General features: G+C 45.0%; 3 protein-coding genes across 7 annotated transcripts; all 3 read right to left on the minus strand.

Moving 5' to 3' along the window:
* Nucleotides 1-230: 230 nt before the first annotated feature.
* On the minus strand, nt 231-4,706 carry zgc:153115 (uncharacterized protein LOC768186 homolog). Its single transcript, XM_048989016.1, has 2 exons — nt 3,829-4,706; nt 231-1,611 (listed from the first exon to the last, which is right to left on the minus strand). Exons 1-2 carry the CDS (start codon nt 4,340-4,342, stop codon nt 1,376-1,378), a joined length of 750 nt encoding a protein of 249 aa, XP_048844973.1. The 5' UTR covers nt 4,343-4,706; the 3' UTR covers nt 231-1,375.
* A 1,888-nt stretch (nt 4,707-6,594) lies between these two features.
* Nucleotides 6,595-13,988, minus strand: LOC125716551 (alpha/beta hydrolase domain-containing protein 17A-like). Of its 2 annotated transcripts, none has more exons than XM_048988986.1 (5): nt 13,034-13,988; nt 12,226-12,590; nt 10,742-10,936; nt 10,086-10,265; nt 6,595-9,718 (listed from the first exon to the last, which is right to left on the minus strand). In XM_048988986.1, exons 2-5 carry the CDS (start codon nt 12,582-12,584, stop codon nt 9,493-9,495), a joined length of 960 nt encoding a protein of 319 aa, XP_048844943.1. In that variant the 5' UTR covers nt 12,585-12,590; nt 13,034-13,988; the 3' UTR covers nt 6,595-9,492. The 2 variants fall into 2 exon arrangements, with proteins under 2 accessions (XP_048844943.1, XP_048844944.1); XM_048988987.1 differs by lacking the exon at nt 13,034-13,988 and adding an exon at nt 12,734-13,003.
* A 327-nt stretch (nt 13,989-14,315) lies between these two features.
* On the minus strand, nt 14,316-22,423 carry LOC125716565 (AN1-type zinc finger protein 5-like). 4 transcript variants are annotated; one of them, XM_048989018.1, is made up of 7 exons: nt 22,271-22,423; nt 20,314-20,520; nt 19,931-20,042; nt 19,686-19,816; nt 19,006-19,113; nt 18,045-18,189; nt 14,316-15,069 (listed from the first exon to the last, which is right to left on the minus strand). In XM_048989018.1, the coding sequence occupies exons 2-7, from the start codon at nt 20,471-20,473 to the stop codon at nt 15,009-15,011; spliced, it is 717 nt and encodes a 238-aa protein (XP_048844975.1). In that variant the 5' UTR covers nt 20,474-20,520; nt 22,271-22,423; the 3' UTR covers nt 14,316-15,008. The 4 variants fall into 4 exon arrangements, with proteins under 4 accessions (XP_048844975.1, XP_048844976.1, XP_048844977.1 ...); XM_048989019.1 differs by lacking the exon at nt 22,271-22,423 and adding an exon at nt 22,068-22,179; XM_048989020.1 differs by lacking the exon at nt 22,271-22,423 and adding an exon at nt 21,947-22,033.
* Nucleotides 22,424-24,215: the final 1,792 nt, after the last annotated feature.

Below are 24,215 nucleotides of genomic sequence, written 5' to 3' on the forward strand. Positions count from 1 at the left end.
ACTGTAGAAATACCTGAAGCCAGAGACAGTAGATTCACTTTATTATTCTGTCCTTTGTCGCACTTGTTCAAGCACTTGGACAAACTGCCATACGATATGTCCAGTACAAGCACACAATATCAATAAGCATGAGGGTGTATCTGGAATGGAGGCTATCATTCTAGCAGCCAATGGGAAATAGACATCACTTGTAGGAAAAGTGCCATATTGCATATATATTTCTCTTTTTGTGGCATATATACCTGTACAAGTCCAACAGTAAACTATGGTGCAGTAACTGTGAAATGTCTTAAGGCTTTATGAGTTTCCTGATGGAGTCACTGAGATAAAGGTGTCCATCCTGAGGTTGGACAGACTGCCAAGACAGTAGATTGTTTTACAGAGATCTTGCACTCATCCACACGCGCAGAGACATACGCACACACACACTAGCAGCTCTCTAGTCTAAGTCGAGCATAAACTCTCCGGGCACTACAACGCTCGCATTTTCCCCTGGTTTCCGGTAAAATCTGGACCTGGAAATCTGGAACCGCGAGTATTCATGTCATTTGAAATTGAGTCAACTGAAATCTAAAGTAAAACAATTTTATAGTTTATTTCTTGGGGGAAAAAAATTCTGCTCCAAGAAATAAGAATTTTTGGTTATTGTCAAAGAGTTCTAGTGTTCCGGTCACGCAATTCTAGATTTCAACCAAAATGCGGGGAAAAATCCAAGTGGTATAGCTGCCCTGGTTCCCCGTCACCTGAACGCAAGAACAGTAACTCATTCCGGATGTTAGTCCTAAATGGTGTTCATGATTATCATCTCTTCTGCACGAGCTTTCAGCCTCTCAAACTGCAGCTGAGATGAGACACTGCGCTACATGGACTATGCACTGACATTTCACGGGCATGGCAGGGTCAATGCGCTGCTGACTCGGACCACCAGGCAGCACACTAACTTGCCTTGCAGTGTGACAATGGGCCAAAAACAAAGTGACTAATACTCTAATATTCTATCTATGGTCACAAAACAGCCATCAACATGGAATGTGCAGCACCTGTAGGTGGTTCTGTGCTTGATGTGGAAACTCCCCCCCTCCAGGCCCCCGCCCACCCAAAAGAAGCCTGCGCGAGAACAGGCAGCTGCAGTACAAGGTGTTCTCAAAAACAAGGGATGCATCAAGGTCTTTCCAGGTGTTGCGCAAGTGTTGGGGCCACGGCGGGCGGAGCTGGAGTTGAAGCCGTTGTGTATTTCAGTAAGACTGTACTCTCCTGACAGTGTCCCCCCCCACAGTATCAGAGGTTAAGGGTGGAAACAGTGGGGAGAGGCAAGGTCGGTGTTATGGGGTCCATGTTGAATGCGCTGGGTGGAGAAGTGGGAGATGAACGTCGTCTACACTCCCCCGGTGCCAGGGGTAGCTGCGCCCTTACGTCCAATCATGGAAGGGCGGAAATCGGGGTGGCGGCGGGCATGTTTCACCAGGTGGTCGCTGCGCATGAAACGCTTGTCACAAAGTGGGCAGGGGAAGCGCTTCTCCCCAGTGTGCGTGCGCTTGTGCCTCGCCAGCTCGTCCGAGCGTGCAAACTTCTTCTCGCAGCCGGCCCAGGTGCAAGGGAAGGGTCGCTCACCTGTGCGAATATGCAAAGAGGGAGATGACATTATCACCGGAGACCAGCTGGTCTTCTATGTGACAAGAGACTGAAGCAAAAACCATAGTGCTCTTCCTAATATGGTAAACCATTACCGTCAAATGCAGCAACCAACCGCATTAGAAGCAGGACTATAACCTTAAGAGCAAGTAATGTTCTAGCCAGACAGTACTAAAGGAGAAAATACAGGACCAATAAGTATTCAAGGTCAACTGTCTACCTAAATCCCTAGCATGCTGCCTTTTTAAGAAGTAGAGCATGAGTATTGTGTAAGTAAAATTAAGAGTAGCTAGAATCCCTCATCTTTTCCCTGCTTATGACTGGTGTCAGAAAGCACTCGGTGAATAAACTGCTTGGTTGTCATGGGTTATAAGCACCTGTTAGTAATTGCCAAGTGCCATGTTTTTGAAGCCAGATCCCAAAATAGCTAAACCTGTAATCTGTAAAAATCAGAGGTGGGGCAAATAAAACGATTGACATGGCAATTTACCCTCCCCACCAACTGGGGGCTCAAAGTCATTCTTCAAACAACATGTAAAGACCACAGTTCAATTATATGACTGGAATGTATCTACTGGCACTATGGACTGAACACTTCGGAAATCAGAGTGTGAACATATCTTAAAATCTATTCTTTACATATTATCTCATAACATTTTAGATTTGTGTGAATCATTTAGTTAAATTATACACCCGACATACCTCCTAAAACTACTGCAGCATCATGGAAATTGAAAGACAACCAGCTAAATTAATGTTACAAAAAACATTGTGAGTTTTACCACACTAAAGCACCCAGTCCTACCTTTAGAAATACGAACACAGCAACATCTTGAGAACATTCAGAAACACTAATGAATGTAATACAAAACCACTATAGACCAGGAAAGAAAAATACCAAGGCGGGCAAGACAACAAATAAAGACATCAAAGACCAAATCAGGCAGACCTGAAACAGATATTCATTATTGTGGCTTTTCACGCACAAAGAAACATCAAAATATATTAAGCAACTGTGAAAATGTCATAAAAGGCTCAATCAAGCCTGATGAAATAAAGGCTTGGCTGGAATGAAAGCCAGCATACAGAGGTCCCGTAGCACCATGACTGGGAAACCCTGGCCTAGTTGCAGCTTGCACTGGTTACGTCACTAAATCCCAACTGATCTTGGTAATACTCTATGTCAGGCAGTAGGAGGCAGTGTTTTCTTTGAATCAACCAAAGGCTGGGAACGTCATGAAAGGACAGGCTGGCTCAAAAACTAGACACTAATGGTTATTCAACGTATACTATTAAATGAAGTGGGGGTAGCCCTAGTATCTACACACCAGCGTTAATGCCACGTTCCCAAATTACTGTGAGACTAACTTTACTCTGGCATCTTCTATCGGTCTTTGGCCCCAATGACCAAAAATGGTGGCAAAGCACGTTACGAAGGATACACGACGCACAGAACATTACTTAAAACGTTTTTTTAAAAAGTCACACTCAAGTTTCGAGGCTGTTCGCAGGCTTCGATGGGGGAAAATGACTGAGCCAGAGAGGAGGGGCCACTATACAAATGACAAAGAAATGAGCCGGCAGTGTGCTTTGGGGTCCGAACCCGGATCCTCTGCGCTCCTCACAGGGATATGCATTTCCACACATCCGTCTCAGTCTCTCATTCCACTCTTTTCTTTGTCCCCACTATTTCCAACTGGCGGTTTCTCTCCCCCCCTCCTTTGTCCGTTGTATGGTAGCTAGTATTGTACTCGTGTTATAAAACGTCCCTCCCCTTCACTCCCACCACACCATCCAGACATGATGGCTAACCCGATCACACCGGCTAACTTTAAACGTTTAAATGGCTCTGAATTATGCGGGTGTCTTTGGCAAATCAGATTAATTTAATTCTCTCTAAGTTTAAAACAATGTGAATATCTGTCTTACGCATCTTACAGACACCTACGTATCAAAAAAAAGTTCACCCGGTTAGCTGGGGCGGTTAGCCAGGCAAAGCGTGGCAGGACTCGCGCATCGTGTGGCCCCCTCCCCCAAGACTCCCACAAAAGCCCCGATTTCCCCCGGGCAGCGGCACGACCCCCACACGGTAACTTTAACCATTATCTATATACATTCGTTTACAAGCCAAAGACACATTACCGATGCTCGGCGATCAACGCCTCCCCACACAAACTCATTACAGCCGAACTTTACCTGTGTGAGTCCTGATGTGCGCCTTCAGATGAGACGATTTCCCGTATACTCTGTCGCAGCCATCGAAAGTGCACGGGTGCCGTTTAACGGGGGAGCGGGAGGGTCCCCCAGCAGCCACCGGCCACAACTGCTGCTGGGCTGGGCCGTGCTGCCCGGGGGTCGGCGTGGCGCTCGGGGTCATGGTGGGCGTCGGGGTTGTGGAGTCGGACAACGTGGTGTAGCCGCTCTCCCCGCACGACGAATTGCTGCTTTCGGAGTAGGCCGACATGGGGCGGAATTTGCCATGGAGGTCCGTCAGGATCCCGGCCACCGTCATTATACTTGAGCCTTCCTGCTTCAGGGTGTCCCGAACCTCCTTATCCTCCCTCGACCCCTCGGGCTCCCCGAGAGGCAGGGCCGGGGGGGGACCCACGGCGGCAGAGGCCACCGGCGTGGGTCGGTGAAGGACGGGTCCGCTGGATATGGACACCAGGCACTCGGCAGCTAAGTAATCCGAATAGGCGAACACCGACATGTTATTTCGTCGTATAACTGGGCAGGCTAAGCGAGCTGTAGTAACCAGTATCGTGTCGGGCCAGCGAGTCTCCCGATTCCGCCCGGATCTCCGCTTTTGAACCGATAGCTAGCTCTCCTAAGCGGTGATTATTTTTGCTTTAGACTGCAACTGCGTACCAAAAAGGCCAAATGCGTCGAACAAATTTGCCGAAAGGATCGAAAATCAACTTGAAAACGTGCGCTTTTTTCCTGCTCCCAACCCCGACTTGTCCGTTTTACGCAGCTCCTTGGTTCATTGTGTCTGAGAACGCCGGTAGAAACCTACGCCCCCCCCCGAGTTAGAGGGTAACGCGCAGTGACGGCGCCAGCTGACGTGAGCCGCGAGCGTGCAGGAGGAGCGCGGTGGTGTGGCCGCGAGCGGAGGCGGCTCTGGGGGCGGGGCCCGGCGTGGGCGTGGCGCTCGCGCAGAAAGCCGCGCGCTGCTCGCCGTTTTCTCCCGCTAGAAAAAGCTCGTGTCGAAGAACTGTTAATTAAAAAGACAGGCCATCGCAAGCAAAGAAATATAACGTGAGGCTTACTTATACCTCTGATACACGGTACATATATATTTCTGTAATTATACCCCTTGAGATAAACTAAAAGAAAGGATGCGTGTGCAAATTCCTGAAATGAACCAGGACTTTCAAATGCAAATTCTCATAGTGACATAGTGAGCTCACCTAAAGTGTTTTTCTGCATATATCAGCCAAGGTAGGGTGTCCTTTCTTGCGGATAAAATCGTGATCAGCACAAATATTTCTATGAAAAAGAGGAAGGCTAGGTTTAACGCTATGTCACAAAGGGGATGGGGGATGGGAACTGCGGAAAATTGACCTGGCTAGGTTATAGTTCACATTGTACAATGACAAAAACTTTTAAGCCCAACATAAATTGTAGTGTACAGATTGTCCCTTTGTCACCCCAAGTGTGATCTCCCGTATGCTTTTTGGGAAGCTGTAGCAGTTTATAGAGTAACGGAAAACAGATCGATTCACTGTTGTGCATATGTCACCATACGGCCCCGAGAAAAGGCTGTCTGAGGTCTGAATGACATGTGACATGTCACAGCTCGCCACCACACACAGCAAAAAACACTGTTGCATCTGCAGTAATCCATGTGCCAGATCCTAAAAGGTTTTATGTAGTAGCGCACTGAAGTGTTGTGTGTGTGTATGTGTGTGTGTGTGTCTGTTGGGGGTTATGAGGAGGGAGTTTAACACCCATCTGGCACTGTTACACGACCCCCTCCCTTCAAACCACAAAATCCTGCTGGTTGTGGAGCAGGAAAGGGGGGCCACTCAGCGTTTGTGCTCCAATAATGAAAACATAATTGGAGTCTTTGTGCTCCAGCCCATCTCACAGGACTCCCAGCACCAGCATGGCCTAGAATATCCATGTCTCCAGTAGCAGCCGTCAAGATGGCTTCTATGAATCCCCTAATTACAGACTCTGTCCTTTGTGGTGCAGCGTCCCAGGCAGAATAACGCCCTCATTGGCCCTACCCCCAACAGGAAGTGACCCGCTCAGCTCACGGTGGATGAGCACACAAGGTTGCCTGAATGATGTGGCTGTAAATAGTGGTTAATGTTAACAAAACATAGCTACATTTCTCTTTGAACATTCTGACAAATACACAATGTGTGTGTGTATATATCTAATATTTAATATTCCCAGGCAGTGAGATGTTTATTTTGAGTTTTATTAAAATGTCTTTTTCTGCTTATAGACCGTCCTTTGCAGCTGCAGAGCTGAGGAGAGCTGGTTTTAGCTACGAGTTCACATCTCAGCTGCCGAAGTGTACTTCTGCTGCATGTTCATGGGAAATGCAAACATTTCACAGGGGTAACATGACTCAAACAGGAAACAAGCCCACCACCTGTCACACAGTACGTATAGTCATGCCCTGACTAGTGCTACCTTTGGGAGAGGAAGGCATCTGTCTATACGACGCTGAAATTATTACAAAAATCTAGCAAGAAAACAGTATAGGACTTGTACTTAGAAATGCAGGTCCCCTCACTTTCTGTTCTGCTCCAACCATCCAGGGTCATGAAGGCACAGGGATTTTGTAAATATATATACATATATATATATATATATATATATATATATCACATTTTACAGGTAATTTGTGAAACCAAAGCTACGTGAAAAATTATTTCCGCAGACCCCCAGCTGGTTTTAGAATCACCCAACCTAAGTGTCTCGGTTCATCAATTCATGGTCAAATCATTTATTGTCTATTACACCGTCTCTTTATTACTTTGAGAAAAAGGAAAAGATCTTAAACTAAATATTACAAATAATATAAACATTGTGTAACAGGATACAATAAAACACATCAACATTACCCATATATTTATTGACCCCCCCCCCTTCCCAATCAGTATTTCCCTCAGAAAGAAGACAATATCATACAGTACATTTCGGTAAATGAAATCTTATCGTTTTGTTGCGTTTTGATGGAATTCACGGCAACCTGACACTCCATTTCATACACCAGATCCAGATCCGCACTCACGTATTCACCAATCTTTAAGTCTGTCTGGACTGGGTGTGACACCTGAACGTTTTTCAAAATGGCTCCCGAAAGTGTGTGTGCAGCGCTGCAAATTAAAATAAAGCCCATGAAAGCTCATTCACTACAAGCTAACTCTCTTCCACTGCCCCCTTCCATACACTCCATTGCCAGAAAGGACCAAAAAACAATTAACGCCAAAGTCTCCTCTGTTTCGGCTCATGTTGTCTTTGGTTCTGATAAGAGAAACTCCTGGGCATTGTGCCAAAGCGTAGCTCAAGGCTTCTCTGCCGTATTTTGGTTTTCTTCCTCCTCGAAGACGGTGTGCACACTCATGTCAGTGGATCGCCATGTTTGGTTTGGACACAGCTTGGTTTAATGAAGCCTCACCATCCTGGGCGAGGACAGGAAGGCCTTTCCCATAGATCCGCCCTTCCATGCCAGATCACTGAAATGTCCCACTCTGAGGTTCAGGTTCTGCTGGAGAATACCTCCCCGTGCAACCTGGATGGAACGGCCTTGAAACTACGAAATGGGCCAGAGTATTACTCAGGAAATGAATCCATTTGAGGAGGCAGCTGATGGGAGAACCCAGAAGGGCAATGAAGCGGAGCAGATGACATTAGAAAAGAAACTGTGCATTAAGAATGTATACCTAACAAAAATGGCTTCAGTAATAAAGGCTCATTCCGGTTGTAGTGTCTATACATTTTTGTTCCACCCAGTGCGGTATAAATGTTGCAGTCTGCTGGTTTGAAACGGCACTGTTGAATGCATCAGTTGGACATCCTAACAGCTGATTAAGTGTCCATGCAGCCTTCCTCTGCATCAGAACCAATCTTTTAGTGTTTACAGAACGATGGCTAACACAGGCGTATACATGCATTATCCATATTCCCCCATCAGCTCCCCTTCTATTGAAGGGCAGAGACACTAGGGTTTATGGCTGCCGCAGGTGTGACTTCTGCCCCCAGCTTAGCGTCCCCTAGGGCAGGGAGGCCTCGATCTTAGCAGCAAGTTTAGCCAGTACTCCCCATCCAGTCAAAAAGCTGTATGGAAAACACACTTAAGCCAGTGCAGCTGACAGCCAATGTTTGCATCTGTTTTGAAGTGACACTGTACATGCATGTGTCAATCAGTTGGGTTTAAAAAAAAAACACAAAGAGAATCTGTCTTTAAACAATTACGTTCACTGTGTTTTCAAAGAACCTTTACCGCTTTCCAATAAGGAATTAAATTTGTTGACAAAAATACACAGACAGAGCAAAGACTGTTCGATGAATTTTATCTTCCCCGGGAGGCACTTTCCTTTCTCATTTCTTGATGGTTTTGAATGGTGAATTGAGTCCCTCGATGACAGACATTGCAGTGTGACGGCTGAATCGATCTGACAATACGTGCAGCCTGAGATTGCCCCAAGGACAACGGCGCTTATGATGACCTCTGACCTCAGAGCATGACTCGCACAACCACAAGCGGGCAACAGCCTCATATCCGGCTGGCAAACTCAAGGTCACCAGTAAATGCAAAACACAGTTCTGCTGATGTCAGAAATGCAGAAGGAGGGGAAAAAAATGAAAATCTTGGTACCTCCTGCCTTCATCCTCAGCTTGAGGTGAAATCATCTCGGTCGTTATTCATGATTCCAGAGCAGATTATATTGCTGAACACTGCCAGTACTGACATACTACCCATATTTCTTTATCAATATATTGGTCTGTGATAGCTCCCTTAATTCACTTAGTATAAAAATAGACTTCTGTTTGCTTTAATATTTCTTTGTTATACAGTTCTGAGAGATGTTATGAAGAAAATGCAGAAAAACACATCACGTAAAACCTTCCACGCATACTTCACCGTGAGAATGGGAAGAACCAAAATAAGGGTAAAGGTCATTATAAAATGTAAATTCTATCCCTACGTTAATCTGTTTTTTTTTTAAAAACAAACAAAAAAAAAAAATAGAAAAGCAGCAGTGACCTCTTCACCCCATCTCACACACACCAGTCCCTGTTTTACAAGGACCCCAACAATTCTGAGGAATGTGCAGTCATGCTTAAATTGTTTTTTTGGGGAGGCTGCTATCATTCATCAGTTTCCTCCCAAGTTATCCGCAAGGTTCACATGTCACCCGCGATTCCCCAGTCCGTCCTGCTCCCAGATTTATCTCCTAATGAGCAAACACTACATCCCAGAAAGACCAGCCTCTGATCACCATGGGGAAGCTGACAGACGTAGGGGGGGGCGGGGGGGGCACATCTGCCTCCACACAGTAGTGTTCATTGGAGGAAGTTCAGGAGCACAGTTGAAGACCATTGCACACATACATAGAGGAAATATGAGCACTAGCTTGAATCCCTGCACAGGGACGATAATGGACAGAGGGAAAATCCAGGTAAATATGTAGGGGAACCAGTAAACAGGCCAACAGCGGAGAGAGCAAGATGGGATAGACACCCAGACAGACACCCACCTGCCTGAGCTGTCATTACTCACACTCACGCAAACACACACAGGTAAACAAGCTGCCCAATGCCTGGAGCCCACTGGATCCGTGGGTCCCCAGTTCGCAGGTTGTCCTTGGACATGGGGAGGCTTGAGACATGGCGCATTCAGGCATGCTGGGCCGCCAGGTCGTGACTGATGAATCGGCGAAGGCGCTCCAGGTACTGGCTGTAGAGCTCGATGTCATTATGGCCCGCCCCCTCCACCCACAGGGGCTCCACCGCCTTGGGGCAGCGGTCGAACAGCGCCAGACCATGCGAGAAGTCGATCACCTCGTCCTCTGTCCCGTGAATGATCAGCACTGGCGACGTGATCTTGGATACCTTCTCGATGCTGACAAGAGAGGCAGAGAGTCACAGGTGTTTAAGGCACATCAAACGTGGACTACACGCCAAGAACCAGCCTTAGCGACTGCAGACTTTTGCTGATGAAACATGCTTTCCCTAGGTTTTCTAATCAGCAGGCGAGTTCTAGGAAACCAGCTGCGGATCAGATGCTTTCAATGCAAAGACGGGTGCAACATGAAGCACGGCGAAGACAAAAACTGACACGAGTGACCATGACAACAGTAGCAAAAACAATAAAAAAAAAAAGAAAAGAGCATGTTGCATGGAAATCACGACAGCTAATCTCGCACCATCAGCAGGGTGAAACATCCTGCAGCACCATCGGAGCAGAATGTGCCAAACCAAGCACTCACTTGGGGAAGGCGTCAAAGCAGTAGGTCTTCTTGGTGTCTGGGAAGGCAACTCGCATGCCAGAGGTCAGCGGGGAGTGCAGGACAACCGCCGCGCACTCGTACCGCGATGCCAGGTCCACAGTGGGCACAGTGCCGATGCTCTGCCCGTACAGGATGATGTTCTCCGGGCTAATACCGTACCTGTGGCAGGTGAGAGAGATACCACCAGAACGCAGGCCACTGTTAATGCTGGCTAGCTGGCAACCTTAAACATGGCCAGAAGCCTTGCATCACTTGAGTGACAGAGGGTTGCATGCCAGAGGTAGTGGCATCTATCCAAACAGATACGGTTATTGAAAACCAATGTCTGAAGCAACGTCAATCCCCTTGACGTAGAGCTGAGAAGCAGAGATCAGACAGGAGAGCTCTAAAATCCCAACAGGTTTGTTCTGACTCCACCTTGGTCTTAGCTATATTGCTCAGGAATTACTGACCCTATCAGGACCAAAACTAAGTTTGGTGGCCTCTCAGCCAGAAATCACAAGTAAAATATATTGCAAGTCAACAGGGGCTTCAGAAGTGACAAGTGACCAAACTGCATGTCTCGTGGCTTCACATAAAGATGTGGAACCATCGGATTGGCTGCGTCTTGCCGCAAGCCGAGCCCCAGACCATACCTCGTGCGCAGAGCCTGCCAGGCAGCATCAATGTCGGCGTACAGGTTCTTCTCCGAAGGCTTGCCGGTGCTGACGCCATAGCCGGAGTAGTCGTAGGAGAAGATGTTGCAGTTGATGCGCGTCCCCAGGCCGATGTAGAAGCTGCTCATCTGACCCAAGTCCACGGCATTGCCATGAGAGAACAGCACTGTAAACCTGGCAAAGGCATGGAAAAGGGTTCTGTGGAAGTCAACAACGCCAGCACCCATGAGAAACAAACGGAATTCAATCCAGTCACATGATCGACGATGCGAATAAGACCAAGCAATAGCAAGTGGAACCAGTAATCACAAGCCACAGTGTGTTGGCATAAATCCTGCTATAGTTAACCATAGCATTAAACAAATTGTGATGCAAAAGCTTACATTCAAACGACCTTCACCAGCACAGCCTTTGTGCTACACAATTGTCACCCGAGACATCCCCTGAACAATTAGTGAGCTATTCGGGGGGTTTTAACAAAGGGTTTACGGCTGAGGCAGGGTCTTTCTAGCCTTTCTTCACCACAAGCATCTAAGTGACTTCCACATGTATAATTACTGCAGTAGGTTTACAACTATCAAAATCACAGATGTAGAACTACATGGATCGATGTCAAAAGGTGATCACAAATATGATAAGAAAACACAATGAAATATAGAAACTGAGAGGAAAGACAAGAACTAGGATACAATATTGCAAAATATGGACAAATAAAATCAAGTCCTGAACTTAAAGAAACAAAACAGTGAGTAGGAAAGACATAATTAATTCAAAACACGGCCCTATTTTGGCACCACACCAATAATTTTAACATATGGAAACCATTAGTGAAGCAGACAGTATTGCATGAAAAATAATATTGTTGCCAAATTTTCTATATTTGGCAACAGGAGACTATAATTTGACATATACAGCTTCTGATAATTCTTAACCAGCTTCAAGTTCTTTCCATGAAAGTCCTGTATAGTCCCTCTACTCCACAAGTGGGAAAACAAACAAATTTGGCCATTTCCCGGTGCCTCCCCCCACCTACACACAAAAATTAATAGTGTCAACAACCAATAACTCCTATGTCAGGAGGTTTCAGCTTGCTTCCAGGAAGAGATGAGCTGATTAACAATATAGCCAGCCTTTTCTGTATGAGGGAAGTGCTGTTTATAACCGTTAATGCACGTGCAAAACAGGATTTCATTGGATGTTATAATAAGTGTTTGAAGTTAAAGCAGGAGGTACATAAAGATAAGGCTAAAGGCAAGTGTTTCACTGCAAATCTTCTGTCAAACTTAACAGGCAAAGCTGAAATTATCTGCCTTTGTTCTGCTCTCATTTCCTGCCTGTCCCACTTTCTATCTTCATTCCGTCTTCTCCTAAGCCTCCGCCCCGACGCTCTCATCCATCCCGAGCTATTTACCATCATTTGTTACTATCCATCCCCCCCTGCTCCATTCCCACCACCCACTTACCTGGCAGAAGGGGCACAGCGGATGTACATGCAGCCCACTCTGTTTCCACGGCTGGAGCGGGTAAGAAAGACCTCTGTGCCGTCCAGCTCCCTCTGGGAGTACTGGAACTCGGCCCGTTCTTTCAGGTGGAGCTTCCACCTCGTCTCTTCCACCTTGCTGCTTCCTCCTCCGCCGCCACTGCCGCGGGAGCGAAGGCCCGAGGCTCCCAGGGAAGCAGTGGGGGTGGGTCCTGCTTCCAGGTCGGGCAGAAGGGCATAAGTGGGTTCTGGGGGCAGGAAGGCCAGCTTTGCTGCGATGCGGCTGGGACACGGGGGGCAGCAAAAGAGGCAGCACAGCTCGCTGACAGACAGGCCGTTCATGGTCTACTGCAGAGGGGACAGAGAATTGAGCTGCTGCTGCTTCTGAAACATTTGTTTTCACACGTAGCACAGAAGCGCACAGACTAACAAAAACATCTCATAAACACTAGAATAAGAACCAAAAAAAGAATTCAGGACACTTTACATACCAAATAAGTGAAGCTTGCGTTTCTTCAAAGTGAAAGTAACCATGCACTTACTTAGCAGTGTGATGTTTTAAATGCAAGTTTAATGGGAAATTACACCGTTTTACCATAAACGGCATACAGAGCGGAAACGTGCATCGGAAACATGCAGTATTTAAAAAAAAAAAAAGCGATAGATACTAACAACGCGAGTCAGCCTACCATTTAAAAACCGGTTTCATTATTTCTGCTGACTAATGCAATTTCTACTATAAATGCCAGACAAATAAATAAAAGAGGAACAAGACAATGAAGGAAAATTACCTGGCAATGAATTCCAAGAAAATGCTACTAAAAAAAAGTTACGGCACCAAAAACCGCCGGCAACAACACTACTGTGACTATCTAGCTTGTTACAGAGATCAAAATATACTCAAGAACTAAGATGTTTATCAATATCCCAAGAAATGCAGGAAGCGGGATAATGTAAAAGAACAAGACCTTGCTTGAGAGACCTCTTACTGGCCAAGTGCCTTTGTGATAATCATCGCATATTTAAAGAATAAAAAGACGACCCTCGGTTTAAGATTTTTACTCGGAACTAGCGATCGTTAGATTTAAATTAAGTCCGAAGCAAGGCCATATTTAAACCAGGACAGCAAGAGACTTTAGGCACCGGTCTCGGCTGATAAATGACGCGGGATATACAGTTTAAAAGACTATCGGCTTTAAACTACAGTGCGAATGACAGCTCGACTTGGGCTACTGAGGCTGCCGATTGAAGCCTGTACAGCCAGCTCCTCTCCGGTTAAACATGTTTATCTATATATATTTAAAGAAGCCGACTGGCTGCCGTCACTAGCCAGCTAAGAGTATTTATGCTGACCTTCCCTTGGTATTTTGAAAGCGAACCGCACTAGCGATAGCGCGTCCCCATTATGAGTGTCGAGGAAAGAAGATAGTCCGGTAAAAACTTAAGTCTATCCGTACATTTATTCCCTCTGACCGAAGCGTGCCCAATGTCCCATATGCCAATATATTCCGTAAACAGAATCCAGATTCTTCAGGTAAAAATTAAAATTCAGAAGAAAATAACCAGAGAGGCGTCCCCTCGTAGTCCCAAAGAGGAAGCGAAAAATAACGCGAGCGCCCGACGTACGCCTTTTTCGCTGCGGTATTATGAACACTCTCATGCATTAAACTGTTAATTGTCGCTAGCCGACCAGCTAACGTTAGCCACGGGATTTTTTTTACTTCTGCCCTGTTTCAGCCGGAAGTGATGTAAGCATGACGTGACAACAGAATCTGCCAATAAAGAGGCCCGAGGACCACCTACTCTGTAACTATTTTTGTTTTTGTTGTGCTCCGGCTTAATGGACTGTGTATTTACTTCTTTCCCTGTACCAAATTTTGAGGAAAAGTAGTTAACTTATTATTCTTTGAAAGACTATGAATGTTTTAACTACATAAAACAGCCCTGTAACATTTTCATGAAACATATTGTAACATTAGAATATGAAAAGTTATGTTCTAAGAAATTACACTTATTTGTCTTCATTGCATGTGAATGGCTTTGGGATAGAGAAAACAAGACGCGCATGGTACATATGGAGTTCAAAATCATTTTATTAAGCATTTGAGGCGTTTGCGCACAGAGCTATTACGTCACACTCGCTCCGGACCGCCCCTGTGCCAGACGGCGGAGCCTGGCCGTAAGAGAACGGCGAGAGGAAAAGGAAGAGTGACATTCCTCTGCTGAGAGGAGATTTCCTGGTCTGAAAGCCTCAGCACAGAACTTAAAAAGGTGGTAAATGTTAGAGGGGGCGGCTGTCAAAGCAACTTAAAGTACCCATATTCAGATTTATGGTAAATACTTTTATTTATTGCCATTCGTATGCCTTAAGTCCTAAGCATCACAGAGAGGTATATCTGGGGGAAAAAAACACAGAGGCTGGAAAACAGACTAGGGTGGTACCTCCGTACTGTGTTTAAATTAATATCTAAATCTTAAAAATTGTCATTAGCTTGGCACAATGACAACTGTAGATGTATCTCTGTCCCTTGTAAACTGTACAATGAAAGGAAGAAAAAAAAAAAGGTTCACCGGAAAAGTATCCAAAGTGAATTTCAAGTATGTTCCACCCCACCCTCTTTCTTTCAAAAGCACTGCTGCGGAGAAAAGGGTAGGGTTAACCGCAAGGCACAGCTTGGTGAGGCAAACCTTTGAAATATGAGATTGGCTGCTGATGTGGCAGCAAGAAAAGTGCAGTCTGGCAGACACGCACGTGACGTTGTGCGCTCATCCCCAACGGCGACTGCTTCCTCCCTTTGGACTTCCACCAGTCTTCACGGGCAGTTCCCTGGGGATACATATGCTTCTCACTGTTCTTATTCTGGCTAACCACTACTGTGGTGCTGTTATCTGAACCCATCTGACCTTTTTATCCAGATGCTAGAACGTGGAACAGTATAAAAGGAACCACGCAAAGGTCACAGATACACAGGGGGGATGGGGGGGGGGGGGGCAATATCATCACACCGTGCCCCCCTTCCCAAAAGACAAATAAATAAATCTCATTCTATATTTTTCTTGATTTATGCAAGCAATAAGGTCCTCTAATAGTGACACTTCTACACCAGAGAATTTGTGGTTATGATTGGATTAACCATCAAACCATCACACAACCTGCTTCCTTCCTGTGGACTCATTATTAAGTTTTAAATCTCGGTTTGACCAGGTTTAGGGTTTAAAATGGAGCTGAGGCAAAATGAAAGAGTGTGGTAGAAGATCCAGGGTTATGCCTGTTAGCTACCTAGAATAAACTGTTATGTTACGCAGGTGGTCTGAGGTAAACGCACACTCAACAAGTGTGGCTGATAATAGATACATACAGAGCGTTATGAATTTAACGACGAGAACGCCAACTCGAGTAGGAATTTGGCACACATTTTAACAAATTCATCTACTGTATGCAACTGGCAAGTCATCACCATATTAACAGGGACGCAGCCGAAATTAAGAGCAGACCCTTTCAATGTTCACCTTTTCTCCATCTTCAATAGGAAATCCACACCAGTCACTTAACTCACCATCTTCATTTCCCATTAATTGCACCAAGACATAATTCAGTATTATTATTCCAGAATTGGCCAAACGCACCAGCAAACTGTGCACAGTATGCCCTAGCCACTTACCATTGTATACGCGCCAGGTGGTTACATTGCTTACAAAATGCTGTTAGCAACAAACAAACAAACAAACAAACAAACTAACAAACTAACAAACTAACAAACTAACAAACTAACAAACTGAATCATCAAACAAGCAAACAAACACACACGCAAACAAACAAGGTAATCAAATCAAACCAAGCTTGAGCATCGACTTGTGTTACAGTGTCAGGAAAATAAAAGGCTAGCCTCCAGCTAAGGAACTTCCCAGCTGGAAAAGCAAAAAACTCAGAAGTTAGAGAGTGACTGGCAGCGTGGCTGAAGAGGTGCACCGCACACCTACAAGCTGACAGGCCATGTGATCCATTAGCTGAAGGCCGCTATCGCCGGCAAGTTCCTCGCACACAGGACCAAGCCCAACAAAACACCATTTGCAATTGCTCCATTGTACTAGGCTTATCCCAGTCCAGTAGTGCTATAACACATTTATAGACTTTCCACTTACTTGGCTGCAAGCCTACAAATAAGAATCCTCAATGAAATTACATAGGTTATTTCGGTTCCAAATGCTCACTGGAGTTTTGCTTACACAAAAATGTTCTGAGGGCAGAATGAGAAAAGACTAATAAGAGAGATAACCAAACAGATTGTAGAGAAGGTGGGTTCAAGACATATGATTGGTTGTTCCCGCCTCCTCCAGTTGCTTGGACCCACCTCCTTCACAATCTGATTGGTTATTTCTCTGAACCAATATTTTTTTCCTTCTACCCTCAGAACATTTTTGTGCAAGTAAAAACTCCCGTGAGTGCTCCAAATCTGTCACAGCCATAGAGTTCCATGACATGTTAGCGTCAACAACACCCTGCTAAATATGACCCATGAAGTCATTCATTTCATGCAAATCAAACACTAGCTTGTGACCTGCCAGTGGCTTTCAAATAGTGCTTCTGAAAAAAGGTTAACTAGGCAAACCACAATTCTGCTCTGTAGCATAAGGAAACCTATTTTTCTCCTCATAGTTGCAACAATATATTTTTAATTTAATATTCCAACTGAACAGAAAAAATATCTCTAGCTATATCCACTTGATGCCGCTTAGCAAAACAAAGATAGATGAACTGCTCTTTTGATAGTACAGCAGTGTAATTTTTATTTAAGCTGTGTATTTGTGCCACGTAACAGATACTTTATAACTTGGAACAACTTGATAGTTGTGCTTTGCTTCCCGATGGAACTAAACTCTAGTTGCCTGTGTGTCCCTCTCTAAAGCTGGTTACATACTTGAAGAAAATGCAGAAATACAATTCAACATTCAAAAGAGTAACCTATTTAATAGCTTGCTCACACATGCATCTTTCTGTCCATTGTGAACCCACTTTTTAAACCAACGTTTAAAACCATAAAATAAATAGAAAGCAATCACACAAACACACACACACACACACAAACACACACACACACTCTCACACACAAAGCAGACTGCAATATGGTCACCAAACACCCATCCAGGAAAAGTACATATCAGTCACCCTCTGCTCTACAACTCTGCACATGCGCTCAGAAACTGAAAATGTAATACATCCTGAAAAACTATAATTGTGTTTGTTTGCATATGTCGGACCAATTGTCAGGGAGCGAAGGATTAAGAAGGTGCTTCCAGAACAGGCAGACTTGACTGACTGCACATGGTAAATGGTGTTTTTTTGTCCATTTATGTTAAACCAGTGGCATATAAAACATGTTAAAACAAAGAGGCTCCAGAAATAGATGATATTCCGACCCTGTAGTTCTCTCCCTCTCAAAACAATGTTAACACAGGAGACCTTGTAACTCAATCTATGAGAGTACAATTAGAAAGAAAAGCATTGAAGCTAAGAGAGTTTTTGTGGGTAGTAATGGTTGTGGTGGGGGAGGTAATGCCGTTTTAGTCGTCCTTTCACCAAAAAAGGGAGGAAAAATACAAAAAAAGTCACTGTAGCAAGTGGCTTAAGCCACATTTCATTACTAATTTAAGATTAAGATTAAGATGGATTTTATTGGTCCCAGTGGGAAATCCTGGTTACAAACGGCAGCAGGATCCAGAATTACCTACTGGGATCAATAAAATCCACCATAATCTCAATCTTAAAGAAGCAGTTCAAAGAGAATCAGGCCTGTTGCTCACAGCTTCTGGATCTTCTCCGCCACCACGATGGGGTTCTCCTTGCGCAGACGCGCCGCAGCCTCCCCCCGGTAATCGAAAGGGCACTCGTGCTTGTCCGAGTAGCGGTGGACAGCGCAGAAGAGATGGCCGCAGCGGCAGTCAAAGCCTGGAGTACAGACACCAGTGGGGGTTCAGGAGGGTGTGGAGAAGGGATGAGGAAGAGGCGGGGGGGGGGGGGGGGGGGTGGTGACAAGAGAACAGCCATGCAGGCGGGCAAGCGGGCAGACTGATCTGAATTATAGAAAGAAGCTTGACCCCTCCCACCATCCCCCATAAGTCCTTGCAGTAGAGAGTACAAGCAAAGCATTGGACACCGGAGACCTGTGGCATGTTGGGAAACCTCCAAATACTCTACTACTGAGACAAATCCTCAGGTCTGCAGAGTCTGCTACAGCTTCTTGACCGACTTAAACCTTTTAGATGATAGCACTTGCCTTCTCCTTAAGATCCCATCATTTCCGTGCCATCTTCCCACCAACAGACACCGAGGGGGACGTCCGTACGCAGAGACATGTTCTGGTTTTAGAAAACTCTCTGACGCTGTGTATTTTAAACGGCGTCTATTTTAGCATTCTGTTCTATTTTTACAGTTCCCTCAGTAAACCGCTTACATGGGATCCTGAAATAGAGGTTTCCCCAAACAAGGGTTAAGATTACATACCCGCAAAGTTGAAGTATGTGTATTTAAAGAATTAGGAACACCTCTGGAAGGAACTCTCCAAATAGGAAAAAAATGCATCGAGCTCTGAACGCCTTAGTCCATGTTTTTGCTCCTTCCCAGACATTCAACATTTTTACTCGCTACTAGGAGCTGGGAGGGAGCAAAAAAGTGGACTGTCTTGGGGACCCCGAGGACCGGGTTGAGGATGCTGCCTTAGACGAAGGTTGCTTTTCATTTCACCACATCTTTAGTGATGCTCACCTGTAAGGCCCACTTTCTTACGGCAGGTAAAGCAGCGGTTTGTCTTTTTACCCTTGTCAGGTATTTGATCTCCACCGGGGGGTGCTTGCGTTGATTCATCGGCCTCCCCTGTCACATGCACACACACGCACACAAAACAGAGAGCATTTTGATTAAAGTCTCTCTCCACAAGCTTCTGCCGTAAGACAAAACACATGCCCATCAAATGCTCGTCTCTCGATTTATAAATCACACACACCGCTTTCGGGTGTAGAGTGCACTTTCTGTGTAAACCCACCAGAGAGCTTCTGCCCAGGTGGTTAAAGACAGACGTGTAACCTGAAGGCCTGTGCTCAGGCTCCAAATGCAGTCCTGCTCATGTAGTCATTAGCAAGGTACTCAAACTGAATGGCTCAAATTGCTTCAGGGAAATATCCTGCTATATAAATGGATCAAAACCATCTAGGGTGTCCCCTGCATTGTACCCTGTGCTTCCTGGGAAAGAATCCAACCCCCCCCTCGTGACCCGGTGCTGGGAAAGCATTTGCAAGATGGATGCCTCATTGTAACTTTCAAAGCTTGTTATTATTATTATTATTATTATTATTATTATTATTATTATTATTATTATTAGTACCAAGCAGTTCATGAGTATCTCAGGATACGGAGAAAAACTGGCGCCTTCCGAACATCAATCTCACCTGTGGGTTTGGATGTTCCCTCCTCACCCTCATCTTCCTCTTCCTCATCTTCGTCCTGATCCGTGTCAACGGTCCCACTGTCCTGAGAGATGTTCATGGCTGTCATCAGCTGGGCGACGGTCCCTGGAGAGCTAGACCCCCCCCCCCCCCAATACACACACACACACACAAATACATCACTTTAGTTTAATGGCTGTGAGAGATTTAAAAAAACTATAGCAGGAAGAAGGGACCGGAAGCCATACCTGGCTGTGCTTTCCTCTGCCTGGGCTCCCTCACCTGTGCTGGGCTCAACGAAGGCCTGCAGCGATACCTCTGCATCCCCAGAGGACTCAACATCGACAGGATCAGCAGGGTCTGCACACATGCAATGGGTGGGGCTAATTCAGACGAATGTACAAGCCTTCAGGAAGTTCAATGAGTTTATAGTAATTAGATAAACACCAGGTTTCACAGATAATGATTACACAAGACCTCAGTGTTCTCACATTTGGTGCTTGAAAGTCAGGGAGCCTTACTCAAGGGTACTACGATAAGCTAGAATTCAATTAACTGCATACTAGCTAGTCATCCACAAGGACAGTAGCATCCCCCCCCCCCCCAAAAGTACCAGTCTCGTTTAGCTCACCCCTGTCACCGGGGGGGCCAGCATGGCCACCTCCCTGTTGTTTCTGCACGTGTTCCTTGTAGCAGACCGAGCACATGCCATTGGTGCGTGGGTTGCCATAGAAACCACATCCCAGAATGCACAGCATGGGCACTTGGGTCTCATTTGTGTCCTGAGCCATGCTCTGTGAGGAGGAGCTTTGGGTAAATGAGATGGGGGCAGACAGTCCTGTAAAACAGCATCCAAATTCAAACAAGACTCATTTCATACTCAGTGCAATAATAACATTCATATACATTTTTCTATGTTTTTTCCCCTGATGTATTATATACACATTATATGGGGACAATTTGATCTGTCATTTTAAAAGACATGTTACGATTCATAATGAATGACTAAACAAGCTGGTCTGAAGATGACACCGACGAGGGGAATATGTGTGAAATTCATACATTTCAGATTTTAAGGCGCAGCATTGTTGTATAATTTCAGCACGCACTGATATCCCATAATGCCGCATGTTTTCACACTCGTTGCATTCATGTCAGGTCTGGGTGCCTGACATCTAATGATTATGCAAATATACTATGCAATTCTAGCTCCAGAACATCATTATTGTCATTAATACATTTTAACAATTGTGTTTACTTTTCTGGCAGAGTTATACACCTTTACAACTTGTGTATTTAGAATAGGAATGTCACAACAGCACTGCACCAGTAAGACAACAAAGAATACCAGATCAACTGTGGATAAGCCAACATTTCCAATCCTTGTAATTTTAAGAAGTAGATTGTATTTAAGGGCCAATAAAAGCTGCAATTTACCAATGATATGCTACATAAATCTAAGCAGATATTTTGTATCTATTTTATATTTGATACTTTACTCAGCATCCAATGCCATGCAGCAAGGTCATGGGAGAAACTGTATAGAATGTATTAGAAGTATGACAAAACCCTTTAAAACTTTTTCCCCCCCTGATACAATACCACCTCGCATCCCTATTTACCACCACAGTGCCCCTAAGTAACACCCACAGACTGGAATTGCCCCCTATCCAGCGTTCTCGGGCTCCGGTGCTCTGACAGCGCTGACTGGCCAATCACAGCGGCTCAGTGGGCAACCTCTTTACGCCATGACAACAGGCTTATAGGTTATGGCTGGGGGTCCATCATCCAGCATCATAAACACAAACTGCGATTATGCCAGCGACGAATACAAGGCCTTTTTGAAACGGTTCAACTGCAACAAAACCTCCAAGCTGTGACTAGAAGACACCTTTCTCTCCACGGCTCCCTTACGTTACTAGGGCAGAAACAAACAAACGAGGAAATGCAAAGGTTTCTGAGTTATAAACGGTATTCTGTTGCGACCATATACTTAATAAGGGCAATTTATTTCTCACACAAGCCGCTTCATAGTTACTTCGGCTGACAGATGTTGTGAAAAAAGATACAAACTGTTACTTTGTAATGTCGGACTTATAGGAGTACATCTCCTAACGTTAAAGAGCACACTAACCTGGACATTCTGTTTATTTCAAAGCAATAACACCCATAACTATGCACAACGGCGAACTTAGCAGCACGTCCTTAATCTAGGCGAAGCATTTACATACTAGATATTTTCGTTCTGAAGGATCTAACCTTACCATAGCGCGTTTATCCGCAACTCAGAGAAAACAAATGCCTGCGCGAAGGTGACTGGCCAAAGTCCACAAATGAACGAATTAGCAAGTTAACTAAATCGTGAAAGTTCAAGGGTGCACGCACGTCCGATGAACGAAACATCTGGCAGCGAACATCCCCCCCGGACAGACCGTCTACTTGCTGCAATGTGCTCGGTAATTCGGCACTGCGCTCATGGCGGTGTGGAAAACATGCACTCAGGCTGTCGACCTCAGACTGATCTCCGGTACGCTCCGTATCAGAATTACACTAAACGATCTGCAACTGGGATTTCGACTCCACCATACCTCTTACTGGAATTGCAAAAGGATTTCAGCCACCTTGGTGTTGCGATTCACTGGCGGAGCCTCCACCGCTTTGTCCGGGGCGCCGTCATTCACGCTGATGGCCGTGACGTCACTCCCAAGCAGCCATCCACTCTTTCTTGCGGCATCCAAGCGGCCGTGTTTATTTATGGATTTTTAGAGTAACTACATCACACCGTCGCGTTATATATATAATCCATACAAGTCCAGCACCGAGCAACAGAATTCCCACTTCTATTCATCGTCAAACAATCAGACGTTTTTCCTGCACATTTGAGCCCGCTGTGGAGAACGAGAGCTGTCAATACGTTAAAGTGAAAAGTGAAGTTGACGGAATGAGGGATGTATCTTCGCACAAAGCGGGCCACAAAAGAAGGATTTTCAAAGGGATCCCTTTCTAATCATTCCACAGGAGCAGACACATGCTGTTCCCTAAGAACCATAATGCTCAGCCAGTAAACTCCAACATCCTGACCTGGTGCTCTAATTTACATTCCCTCATCGAATTGACTTTTCAAGTCAATAAAGGTTTGTTATTGAAGCTTATTTAAACCTTTAACAAACGGACTGTGCCCGAATAGTTTTACATACCGAAATTCTTTTACTGTATTTTATACAGAACAACATAACATCAATAACCGAAGCGAGTGAGTGGTGCAATATGACTCAGTTGAATAGAATGCTCGAGAGTCAATGTAAATCTGAAGCAATGTAGGGGCAAGACAATCAACGAGTATATGATCGCTTTCTCAGCAAGTGCAAAATAGATCGCTAATTACTTGATAAGTGCGAGTATTATGTGTAGCTGCATGCATGTCTTTTTGAACTAAAAGGTCACTTTTTTCGTCACGTGTGTATGATACAAAATCCCTACAAGAGATTGTCTCCAACCATACATGTATTTTGCATTTCTTTTAGCTTGTCTTACGGCAGCACCAACTGAAAGGTTGATTATTCCACATAGACGGTGAGCAACGAAGTGATATTTCTCGCGAGGCCACTATTGCAGATCGGAATACAATAAGATTGATGTTGTATGCATTACGCACACAAATCTGATAACCCGGAATTCTCATAAGTTAAAATATTTTGGCTTTGTGCACATCCCCCCGCCATTCCTGCTCCACATACTGAGAAACAGAATCCTGGTCATCAGTAAAAATGGATGTTATCTTTATCTTTGTAAAAGGGACCACTAATAATGATGTAGACTGCGCCGCAGTCTGGGCTACCTATGTGGAGTGCTGACTGTGTGTTGTGCCTCTCTGTTGTGTCATGTACTATTTTTGGTGATTATGGATCTTCTTCAGAGTATCAAGAGTGAGAGTAGGGGCTGCTTCTTATACTGGATTGGAAATGCTTACCTGCTTGAAGTATATTACAAGAGGGTCCTGTACATGCCAGATGCTGACCAGACCACTACGTCACCCTTAGCAGATGCAGTATATTTGGACTAGATGCTGGAGAATCACTGTGATCAATACGTCCAGCTCACTTTAAACTACTGACAGCTTCGGCCTTGACTTTTAGAAGTAAAGAGTACCTTCAAATTACAATACTACCTATAACCTGAAGGACTCTCACGAGGAGAGGGAGAGGATGCTGAAATTTCCCACCCAGCAGAACTGTGGGCTATTGTCCTGTTATGACACTACCTCTGGTTAGTCCGTGTACACAAACATCTGCCGCTACTGTGATGGCAGAGTAGCGAAATAACAATCACTGACAGGCTTGGCTGCAATGTCTACAGGACAGGGTAACGTCCAACTAAAAACGTGTACAAAATGACAATCAGTTCAGTGAAGAGGCCACTTTGAGGGTTTTTGCTCCAGTTTTGTTCCTGTTTCCTCTAATTATCTTTATTGAGTCCATTTAACTGCCTCTATTGGCTCATAATATATCAGAGATGTAAATCATCCTGAACCTG

Source organism: Brienomyrus brachyistius, chromosome 21, assembly GCF_023856365.1.
Source record: "Brienomyrus brachyistius isolate T26 chromosome 21, BBRACH_0.4, whole genome shotgun sequence".
NCBI classification, from domain to species: Eukaryota; Metazoa; Chordata; class Actinopteri; order Osteoglossiformes; family Mormyridae; genus Brienomyrus; species Brienomyrus brachyistius.

What these genes read in the sequence shown, in the direction of transcription:
- zgc:153115 (XM_048989016.1), bottom strand. Translation starts at nt 4,342, where the DNA reads ATGTCGGTGTTCGCCTATTCGGATTACTTAGCTGCCGAGTGCCTGGTG. An exon ending in GCACATCAGGACTCACACAG is followed by an intron (nt 1,612 to 3,828) that starts GTAAAGTTCGGC and finishes ATATTCGCACAG; the next exon opens with GTGAGCGACCCTTCCCTTGC.
- LOC125716551 (XM_048988986.1), bottom strand. Translation starts at nt 12,584, where the DNA reads ATGAACGGCCTGTCTGTCAGCGAGCTGTGCTGCCTCTTTTGCTGCCCC. An exon ending in CGCTGTGCCCCTTCTGCCAG is followed by an intron (nt 10,937 to 12,225) that starts GTAAGTGGGTGG and finishes TGCCTTTGCCAG; the next exon opens with GTTTACAGTGCTGTTCTCTC. An exon ending in TGGCAGGCTCTGCGCACGAG is followed by an intron (nt 10,266 to 10,741) that starts GTATGGTCTGGG and finishes CACCTGCCACAG; the next exon opens with GTACGGTATTAGCCCGGAGA.
- LOC125716565 (XM_048989018.1), bottom strand. Translation starts at nt 20,473, where the DNA reads ATGGCTCAGGACACAAATGAGACCCAAGTGCCCATGCTGTGCATTCTG. An exon ending in TGGCCCCCCCGGTGACAGGG is followed by an intron (nt 20,043 to 20,313) that starts GTGAGCTAAACG and finishes GCATGTGTGCAG; the next exon opens with ACCCTGCTGATCCTGTCGAT. An exon ending in GGGAACATCCAAACCCACAG is followed by an intron (nt 19,114 to 19,685) that starts GTGAGATTGATG and finishes TGCATGTGACAG; the next exon opens with GGGAGGCCGATGAATCAACG.